At 36.9% G+C, this 11,457-nt stretch overlaps 1 protein-coding gene across 1 annotated transcript in view; it reads right to left on the bottom strand.

The window, feature by feature from the left end:
• Nucleotides 1-7,501: 7,501 nt before the first annotated feature.
• Nucleotides 7,502-11,457, bottom strand: part of LOC308656797 (calreticulin-like) — a gene marked incomplete at its 5' end in the record, with an annotated part of 33,794 nt that continues 29,838 nt past the window's right edge. The window contains 2 exons of the mRNA XM_081308155.1: nt 7,502-8,565; nt 10,429-10,521. Of these exons, the coding sequence (XP_081164281.1) occupies nt 8,314-8,565; nt 10,429-10,521 (345 nt within the window). The 3' untranslated portion in view covers nt 7,502-8,313. The remainder of the gene's footprint in view (nt 8,566-10,428; nt 10,522-11,457) is intronic.

Raw genomic sequence — 11,457 nt, 5'->3', positions numbered from 1 at the left:
CCAAAATGTAAGAAAAACATTTGCATTCATCTGCCTTTATACCTCCTGCAACCATGGGAGGTAAAGAATATTGTTTCTGTTTAACAAATAAGGAAATTGAGGTTCAGGGAGGTAAAAAGTGCCATGCTCAAGATCCCACACACACTGAATAAGAGCCAGCACTGGATGCCAGGCCTCCAGATTCCCACCTATGTGCTTCTTTCACTGTATCTTGCTGCCTGATTTCCTGCCTGGGACTATCATTTTGAATCACAGTCCAAGGGATTTGTAAGGTAAGTATTTGAATGTTCAATGAAATGTTTTAAAGGAGTTTGATGATAATTGGAACTTCCTGTAAGTTAATATTCTATGTGGGTTCTATAAGCTCTGGACTCTTGTCACCTGAGTATTTATGAAGCACCTACCACGTACCACATGCTATTTTACATGTACTCTCAACTCAAACTCACAACATTATAGAAGATCAATCAGATCTGTATAGTTCCCCACCATACAGATGAGGAAACTGAGAGTTAAAAACTTAGGTACTGAACCAAAGTTGGAGATATAGTAAATGGCAGTGTGGGGATCCTAATTTAAATCTGATTCCAAAGCCCATATTCCTTCTATTACACTAGACTGCCTCCTTTCTCTCTGTGTGCTGGGGATTGAACTCCAGTTCTCACACATGCTTGGAAAGTGCTCAACCACTGAGCTACACCTCTAAACCCATGTCTCCCGTGTCTTAATCGGCTTTCTTATCTAGGTCAAGTTACTTAATTTATGTGACCTTCCATTTCCTTATCAATAAAATGAAGATATCAGTACTTAATTCATGGACTTATTATGGGCTTATTAGCAATCATGTGGTAGAACCTATTTCAGTAAACACAACAAGTATACATTATCTTTCAGTCTGGTCTGAATCTAAATCCTTCCTATGTGAAAAAAGGCAGAATTAACAAATCCAATTGCCAATAAGGAAAAAGATTTCTGAGACCCTATCCTCCTGGCAAATACTGATGGTCCAAATTCTGAAGATACAAGGTCTGGAGGAAGACAGCAGCTATTTTCCAAGGAAACAGAGCAATTTAATGTACTTTAGAGTTGAGAATGAACCTACATTCAACTTAGTTATAAGGTAGCAGAATGGAAGGTAGTAAGCATTCAATAAAGAGATGCAAGTTTATGTCTGACAAAACGAGATCTTCTCTTAGGCCAGGGACCTTTATATATAATCTTATTTAATACCACCATAACTCTAAGAGATAGGTCTTCTTATGACCTCTGATTTTCAGGCAAGGACTTTGAGGCTCAGACAATATGAGTAACATGGTTAGGGCCTCATATCTAATTCAAGGTAGAGAAGGAACTGAATCCCAGTTTGGCACCATCGTACCAAGTGTATAGCTGTGTGCATCCTGAAGGCTACTAACAAGTTACCTTGATTTAGACTTTAGGACTCTTTGGATAGAACTGGTCAAATATAATCCTGATATCTCGCTCATTTTTTATTCTTGGGAAAAGAAAATCAATTATATGGACATCAGCACAATTTAGGGAGAATACTAGGTAGGGAAGTATTTCCCCTGCAACCATTAAGATAAATACCAACATCTAAACAAATACCACGTGATGCATGCAAAAGCAAGAATAATGACTAGTCTTTGTACAGTACTTTATAATTCACAAAGGATATTCATATCTGTTATTAATTTGCTCTTTAAATCTCCCCTTTGATGTAGGTATTATAGCCATTACACAGATGAATAAATAGAGAACTCAAATAAATTTATTTCATCTGAAAGAAGACATATCATTTTATGGTCACCCAGTCTCCATTCCCCCATCCTTTGGTAACTATACCCTATGTTTGGGGTTGGGGTTGTGGCTCAGCAGTAGAGCGCTTGCCTAGCTCATACAAGACGCTGGGTTCGATCCTCAGCACCACATAAAAATAAATAAAATAGGGCCTGAGGTTGTAGCTCAGTGGTAGAGCACATGCCTTGCACACATGAGGCCCTGGGTTCGATCCTCAGCACCATGTAAAAATGGATAAATAAAAATAAAGATATGTGTTCATCTACAACTAACTAAATAAATAAATAAGTAAAATAAAGGTATTGTGTCCAACTACAACTAAAAAAAAATTTTAAATACCCTATGTTTTCTTTGAAGTTCAAATACCCTCTTCTTCAGCAACAGTGATTGGATCAGTTCAGACACAAGATATTTAATTTTTGAGCATCAAGTTTGGAGTATTTATTGAAAATTTATTCTTAAACCCATGACTAAGAGTCTGAGGTTACAGACTACCTCTATGAAAAAATATAATTATATATAATAATAAAATATATAAATATATATTTATATAATTTATATAATAAAACAGCAAAATAAAGGCTGGGGTTGTAGCTCAGTGGTAGAGCTCTTGCTTAGCATGCATGAGGCATTGTTCAATGCTCAGCAGTACATAAAAAAATAAATAAAGTTATTGTGTTCATCTACAACTGAAAAAAAAATTTTAAAACAACAGCACATGGAGCTGAGATTGTGGCTCAGTGGTAGCGCGCTTGCCTAGCAAGTGTGACACATTGGATTCTATTCTCAGCACCATATACAAATAAAATAAAGGTCCATCAAAAACTAAAAACTAATAAATAAATAAATAAAACAACACAATAAAACTCATCCTACCAAATGGAAGGTTAAAAATTAAAAAGGAATATATAGTAAATTGATATATTGGGGCTCAGAAAGCAATATTCCAAAATATGTCACTTATGCATGTTGTACTTTGAACTGAAGGACATTGAAAGAGCCTCGGAAGCAAAGTCTCCCTTTGACCTTCTCCCACATTCCTGCCTCCCACCCTTCTTTCTTCCCCAAAGTTAGTCATAAAACCCAAAATACCACATCCCCAAGGTGGGTCATAGAAACTAGAAATATCACCCTAACTTCACCTACCTTTCTGTATTAGAGCTGGCCTTAAAGAACTTCTCTGACCTGCCCTGTCTGACAGAAGGTCATTAAGATCCTCATTGCAGGAAAGCTCCTGTCCCATATCTCAGAAGCCAAGATGGGTTTCCCTTCTCAGTCTATTACCATGAGGTCATATCTTTTTTTCCAACCACATTTTTTTCACATGACTGTCCATTCTTCATTGAACCTAAGTATAAAAATAGTTTCCCCTGAATCTTTGAATCTTTATTTCTGAATGTTCCCGTGTCATGTAAGCCCCCCAAATCCCTTTTCTATCCTGACACTATCACTGTCAGGCACTATAACTGACAGTTCCAGCTCTGAGCTGGGAACTGCTTGGCTCTCAACCTGGCCCTTCCTTGTATGTCACACACACACACCCCACCCCCCACCCCCCTCCCTAAGAGGGCTCTTAGCCCAACCCTATCCCATCTCCCATCAGGCCCAGCCAGGGCCCTGCCTGAACTCTCAGTCTATCCTGAGCCTGGCTCTCAGCCTGCTCTTGTTCAAGTGCTGAACCAGCTTTGCCCCAGCCCTGCCCCCGCACTCAGCTGGGCTCTGCTTCTGTTTCTCAGCCTGAGTAGGGACAGGAGCTCTCATCTAAATATTTCATTAAAATAATATGTTATGCTTTTCTCATATTAATATCTTCTTTGTTATAGAGGTATCTGATGTGACCCTTAGAATGTATGAGAAAAAGCTTCACATCTTTCTGCCTCTACAGATGGTAGAACTAAATCTTAATGTATAGTATATTAAGTGTAAAAATGTCAATATTGCCAATTGGCTTTTTTTTTTTTAAGGAAGGATTTTTTTAACCCCTTTATTCTATTTATTCATTTGTATGTGGTGCTGAGGATCGAGCCCAGGGCCTCACATGTGCAGGGTAAGCACTCTACCGCTGAGCTATCGCCCTAGCACCTCCCAATTGGCTTTTTAAAAATTTCAAGCAGGGTGCTGTGGTTCACACCTGTAATTCCAGCTACGGAGGAGACTGAGCAGGCGGTTCGTGAGTTCAAGCCCAACCTTGGAAATTTAGTGAGACATTGCCTCAAAATAAAAAATAAAAAGGGATGAGACTGAGCAGCGAAGCACTTTCCTATCATGCACAAAGCTTTGAATTTAATTTCCAGTGGGGAATAAAATTACACAATAAATTAGCTAGAAGAAGAGACATACTTAAAAATACAAAAAGACAGAAAGAATAAAAATAAAAAAATGCACCAGGCAAATATGAACGGGGTTGTGATCTTAACATCTGTCAAAGAATAATTTTAATCTCAAAAGCTAAGAGATAAAAAGTTATTACGTATTCATAAAAGAAACAATAGATAACAAAAAAACCTAAAAAGATAACAATAGAAACAAAAGATACAACACATGGATGCATCTAATCATACAGACAGAAAATACATAGAACTCATAGGGAGAAATACAGATACATAACTGTGGCTGAAGATTTTAATATCCTCCTCTCAGAAACTGATATATCAAGGCTTGAATAGTGTAATTACCGTATTTCATCAATTTTGCATCTTATATGAGTAGCTTCCACAGGATTAAAGACACAATAAATGTGAAAACTAAAATTATAAAGAAAATATTAGGAGACTATTATAGTTTGGGACTGAGGAGAAGGGAAGAATGAAACTTCAAAAACACAAACTACAACACAAATATAGGGCTGGGGATATAGCTCAGGTGGTAGAGTCCCTGCCTAGCATGTGTGAGACACTGGGTTCAATTCTCAGCACCACATATAAATAAATAAATAAAAGTCCATCAATAACTAATAAAATATTTTTAAAAAGACACTGGGGGCTGGGGCTGGGGCTCAGTGAGGTCCACATGTGAGGCCCTGGGTTCAATCCTCAGCACCACATAAAAATAAATATAAAAAGATATTGTGTCCATCTACAAAATAAGTAAATAAATAAATAAGATTTAAAAAAAAGACACTGGAAAAAGTAGATAAGATAATAGAAGGTTATATTTGAAATACCAGATGCACAAAACCATTGAAAATAAGTAAAAGGACAGCAACCTCTAAGTTAAAAAAAAATTAAAAACAAGGGAAAAGAAATACAGGGGGAAAAATAAATAAAATTTAAAAGTTACATTGTCACAGACCAAAGATGATAAAATGCCATATGCCCTAAGTCGAACTAACCAATCAACACATGGAGACAAAACTGGCAGGAAATATGTACAATAAATATTGCACAGCTATCTCTGGACTTTAGAATAGTGTGTGTGTCTGTGTGTGCATGTATGAGAGAGAGAGAGAGAAAGAGAGAGAGAGTGTTTATGGAAATTGAGCCCTGGGCTTTGTGCATGCTCCCCCACTGAGCTACATCCCCAGCCCTTTTCTGTTTTGAATTTTATTATGAGACAGGGTCTAAACTAATTTGCCTGGACTGGCCTCAAACTTGAGATCCTCCTGTCTCAGCCTCCCAGATAGCTGGGAGTACAGATGTGCACCATCATGTCTGCCTTGATTTTCTTCTTAATACATTTGTCAACTCCAAATTTTTCACAGCAAAATCAGTTTCTTTTGAATATTAATTAAATAAAATTAGAAAAAAAATTGAATCACTTGAAGAAAAATGATTCAGTGGCAGAATGGTGGTATTTAAAATATAAATCCTAAAAAGAAACAAAAAAAAATTTCAAAGTCTGTATGCATAATGGGTGAAACTGTATACACATTTTTTCTTTTTTTTTTTTTTTGAGAGTGAGAGAGGGGAGAGAGAGAGAGAGAGAGAGAATTTTTAATATTTATTTTTTAGTTCTCAGCGGACACAACATCTTTGTATGTGGATCGAACCCGGGTCTCACGCACGCCAGGCGAGCACGCTACCGCTTGAGCCACATCCCCAGCCCTTTTCTTTTTAAATTTACCTTAATTTTTGAAAAAAAAAAGTGTATTTATACAATTGGTCAAAATAAAAGAGACAAGGGTTGGGGTTATAGCTCAGGGGTAGAACACTTGCCTAACATGTGTGAGGCATTGGGTTCAATTCTCTGCACCACATATAAATAAAAATAGAATTTTATCAACAACTAAAATAAATAAATAAATAAATAAATAGGGCTGGGATGTGGCTCAAGTGGTAGCATGCTTGCCTAGTATGCCCGAGAGCGCTGGATTCGATCCTCAGCACCACATACAAATAGAATAAAGATGTTTTGTCCACCGATAACTGAAAAATAAATATTAAAAATTAAAAAAAATTAAAAATAAATAAATAAATAAAAGACAAAAGAAAATTTAGCAAAGGTGGGAGCAGAATCTTCAAAAAATATTCAAATGAATCATTATTTTTTACTCTTCCCTCAAAAATGTGCATGAAAATCATTATCTTTATCTGGTGATACTGAAAATATGTAACAATTGGTGGAACATATACCCGACTGAGCAGAGCAGATATTTTTAGTAAACAATACTCATCAGACTGGCATCCTTAAAATGTAGATCACCCCAAACACCAGCCCTCTAACCCAAAGACAAAATGTTCCAACTCAGCCCCCGTAGCCTTGCTCTTTTTCATAATGGGAAGACTCTGATGCTATAGAAGTAGGTATAAAATCAAGCTTCATTATCCAGAGAGTATTTCATAGATTTTTAAGCTCCAGAAACTACACAAGCCAGCCTGCAGAAGGGGAAGGATGAAGTTCTTGCTGCTCCTCCATGATCTTACCACCCACTGCCTGTCATCTAAGTACCCTACTCTTTGACTGAAATTAGGTCCACACTTCTTCTTCACTGGACAGACTCATGCATTATTTGATCTCCCTTCATTCACAAAGTCTTCCCTGAAAACCCCAGGCAGAGTTTTGTTCACTTTTTTCAACTAATATTAAATGAGCACCTACCATGTTCCAGATTTGTATCTGAAGCCCTGTGTTATGGTTTACTGAACCACATGACAGTCATGTCTGAGCCTGACTCACTGGATAGTGGATGTAAATTTTTTTTAAAAGTACACTTAAAAGGTCATTTCTTCCATGTAGAAAGCTGCCTACTCTGTATTCAATAGCAGTTAGGTACTCACATATTCAACTGATTGGTGTGGTGGAAGGATAAGTTTTGAAACCAAAAGAACTTGAGTTCAAATACTGGCCCTGCCCCTTACTAACAGAACCAGAACAAATGACTGCTATGAATATTAGATAAGCACACTATAGGAGCTCCACAACTTCATGAGAAAGTGTAATCTGTAAAGGATGAGAATGCAAGTGATAATGATGTGTGAACAGGTGGTACAGAAAAGATATAAGACCAACGAACTTGCAAACAAGAAAAAATTATTTAAAAATTAGCGGGGGCTGGGGTTTTAGCTCAGTGGTAGAGCACTCGCCTTGCACATGTGAGGCACTGGGTTCAACCCACAGCACCACCAAAAAATAAAATAAAGAAAAAAAATTAGGGCACAAAACAGCAGAGAAGAGAACAGATTTCAAGTTCAAAACTAGCCTCAGCAAAAGTGAAGTGCTTAGCAACTCAGTGAGACCCTGTCTCTAAATAAAATACAAAATAGAGCTGGGGATATGACTCAGTGCTCGAGTGCTCCTGAGTTCAATCCCCAGTACTATAAATAAATAAATAAACAAACAAACAAATAAAGTAGCTTTCTTATTTAAGAGGAAATCTGATTTTGTTTCTAAGTGCTTGATACATTTGCAAGATGAAAACATCAATGGGCACAAGTACAAGCATCAGCGCTACTCAACAAAGACTAAGCAATAGAAATATTTAAATGAAATAAAATCCTTAGGTATACGGAACAAATTGAAAATGAGGATCAGGTTGACACAGAAGCTTACTAACCAACAATTTTAAACACCATGATAATGATAATTTTTATAGCTACAATTTAATTAATTAACTTATTTGTTCTGCAATACTAGAGATCAAACCCAGGGCCTCACACATGCTAGGCCACTGCTCTACCATTGAACTACATCCTTGCCCTTTTTAAAATTTTATTTTGACACCTGGTCTCATTAAGTTGCCCAGGCTGACTTCTAACATAGTTACTACTTTTGACTATACATTTATATTCAGGCACTTTACACATATTAGCTCATTTTAATCCCTACAACAACCTCATGAAATAGAAATGATCTCTCCTTTCCACTAATAAGGAAATGATCCCAAGAGGTGATGAGACTTTCTGAAGATCTTGCAGAGCAGAGGAGGTGGGTGAAAATAAAAACCCAAAGTTTCTTCCAACAGTCTCCTTTTTCATTTTTCCTTTTCTTTCCACACATTTTAAAAAATTGGTGCATTAAACATTTCTCCTTCTAAGTACCATCATTTGCTTCAGAGCATCATCATTTTTTCCCCAATTACAGTTCATCCTTCTGGTCAACACGGATTTCTTCATTTTCACCCAGCAAACCTCTTTCTTCATTATCTTCCTGCACCTGCCTGTCGGAATTTCCTGGTTCCTCCTTGGGATCCTCTTCATTTTCCTCTTTTTCAAGTCCCCAGATGTCATCTTCCTGTTCTTCTTCCTCTTCCTTTCTCTTCTTGGCCTCTTCTTCCTGTTTTCTTTTTTCCATTTCTTCATACAGTTCTCTCCATTGCTTTTCTATGTCCTGTTTAAAATGTGAAATTTCAAAATAATTTACAGAAAGAATAAATAAAGTTAACCCACTTTAGAATGTCTGGCATCTTCCCATAGCCTAAAAACTTTCTGGGATAGTATTTATTTACACACAAAATTTCAAATGTGTGGGATGAAAATGTGTGTGTGTGTGTGTGTGTGATTTGTAAATAAAAATTGATTCAGAATTACCAAATATTTATTGAATGCCTACTGTTGCTGCTGAACACAGAGCTAAACAATCTACACACATCATTTATATTCCTCACTGCAATGCATGAGGTAAGTGTTACTTGTCCTACTTTCTAAACATAGGATCTGAAGTTTGGATTTCTTTATACATTTCCCCCAAATTGAATGTAAGCCCCATGGAGGCAAAAACTTCTTTATTTTATTTCTTGGCTATATACCTAGCTTTGAACAGGCAAATATTTGTCAGAAAATATTTGTAAAGTGAACAAATGGTTCAATAATAATAATAATTATTAAGCACATATTGTATGCCAGTAACTTATGAGATAGTTGCTATCATTATTTCTGAATAATAAAGAGGTTAAATAACTTGCTCAAGTTTATACAGCCAGTGAAGAATGGAGACTGAATTTGAATCTAAGCAATCTAGTTCCAAAACTCATACTCTTTTTTAAAAAAATTTTTAGTTATAGATGAACACAATGCCTTTAATTTTGTTTATTTATTTTTATGTGGTGCTGAGGATCGAACCCAGTGCTTCACACATGCTAGGCAAGCACTCTATCACTGAGCCACAACCCAAGCCCCAAAACTCAAACTCTTTTTTTTTAACTTGCAAAATTGTTATATTTGGTAGATGTCAAGGAAAAATACAAACCCAATTTTTTTCTTTCCAAGGGAAAGCAGTAGTCCAGGCCCTAAGTATGGTGCATGCCTTGATTCTAATGAAAACTCATACTCTTAACCAATATGTAATAGTGACTCAATTAAACAATATTTGATGATAACCCCCAAATAAACAAGACAAAACCATACTAAAAGGTATAAAAAAGTCTAATAACTTTTCCCCATAATTATTACTTTAAAGCTTTTTTTGAAATATCAAGTACCCTTTTTTTTTTTTTTTTGTCTATGCTTTGCAAGTACTTTAAGGATGTTTCCTGTTGTATAGTCAAGCACTGGCTACACCCTGCTTGAATGGGCCTTCCTGCAGAGCCAGGACATCTGGATGCCTTGTGTCACTATCATAAGGCCATTGTCTCAAGTATTACTCCACCCATACAATATTCTGGGAGGACAGAGAAGCTAGTAAACAGCACTTTCTGCAAGCCATCCATCCAAAATGGGCTCAGTGGCTCCCTCCTAGAGCACCACACTGAGTACTCAGCATGATGCACAAAAGGTATATGAGTTCTGGGTTCAAATTTGAACTCACCAAGTTAAAGAGTGCATGTGGTCGACCTTGTACAGTTTATACTCTGAATCTCAGTTTCTACATCTGAAAAATGGAAGTAATAATATCTTTTTAGGTCATCTTAAGGGCTGAGGTGAATTTTGCAAAGCACTCACAGAGTCGTAAGTACAGAGTTGTAGATGTCCAATGAATGTGAGTTCTTTGTCTCACTTCTCAAGGCCATGTTACCAGCTGTGGGTTATAATGTGAGACTGATTTTTAAAAATGCAAATAATAGGGACTAGAATTGTAGCTCAGTGGTGGAGCGCTTGCCTTGCCCATGTGAGGCACAGAGTTGGATCCTCAGCACCACATACAAATAAATAAATAAAGGTATTATGTCCATCTATAACTAAAAAAAATTAATGCAAATAACAGTGCACAACTGAGGACACAGACATTTGGAATACAGGTTGGGGAACATCTTACCTTTCTTATTCCCCAGGTCTTATTTCCAACCTCTTCAGCAAACTCTTCATCATTTGTAAGAAGGAAATTGTCAAATATACTGCCTGATTTTACCTGTTAAAATAAAATAATGGGATTATTAAAACTGGGTACTTAAATATTAAAGGGTCTGAAAAAATCATCTGGAGTCAGGCACAGTGCCTGTAATCCCAGCAATTTAGGAGGCTGAGGTAGGAGGACCACAAGTTCTAAGCCAGTTTCAGCAACTTAGCAAGATCCTAAGCCAATTTAGCAAGATCCTGTCTCAAAAATAAAATATAAAAAGGACTGGAGATGTAGCTCAGTGGTGAAGCACCCTTGATTCAATTCTCAGTTCCAAAAAATAAATTTAAAAAAAAGAAATATCACCTGGAGGATAGGGATGTAGTTAAGTGGTAGAGCACATGCTTACCTATGCAGGGCCAGGGATTCATTCTCAGCACACACATACACAAATATAGTTCACTAGGAGGCCCTTGCTAAATGCAGATTCCCAAGCCTCGGGTTCAGAAATTTTAATTTGAAATGGACACACATACACAAATATAGTTCACTAGGAGGCCCTTGCTAAATGCAGATTCCCAAGCCTCGGGTTCAGAAATTTTAATTTGAAATGGACACACATACACAAATATAGTTCACTAGGAGGCCCTTGCTAAATGCAGATTCCCAAGCCTTGGGTTCAGAAATTTTAATTTGAAATGGAGTTTGGGAGCCGGACACCATGGCACATGCCTATAATCCCAGCAGCTCAGAAGGCTGAGGCAGGAGTATTTTGAGTTCAAAGCCAGCCTCGGCAACTGAGAGAGGCCCTAGGCAGCTCAGTGAGACCCTATCTCTAAATAAAATATTTTTTAAAAAGGCTGAGGATATGGCTCAATTGTTAAGTGTCCCTGGGTTCAATCCCCAGTATCAAAAATAAAAAATTAAATAATAATAATATTGATGGAGGTTACGGTGGGAATGCAAAGATTATTAAAAATTCAAATCATCCAGCATGCTTTACTGCCC

The sequence above is a fragment of the Spermophilus citellus genome (genome assembly GCF_964194105.1).
Source record: "Spermophilus citellus genome assembly, chromosome: 9".
Classification (NCBI taxonomy): domain Eukaryota; kingdom Metazoa; phylum Chordata; class Mammalia; order Rodentia; family Sciuridae; genus Spermophilus; species Spermophilus citellus.
The sequence above is the reverse complement of the archived record's forward strand: the minus strand, read 5'-3'. Positions and strand labels throughout refer to the sequence as shown.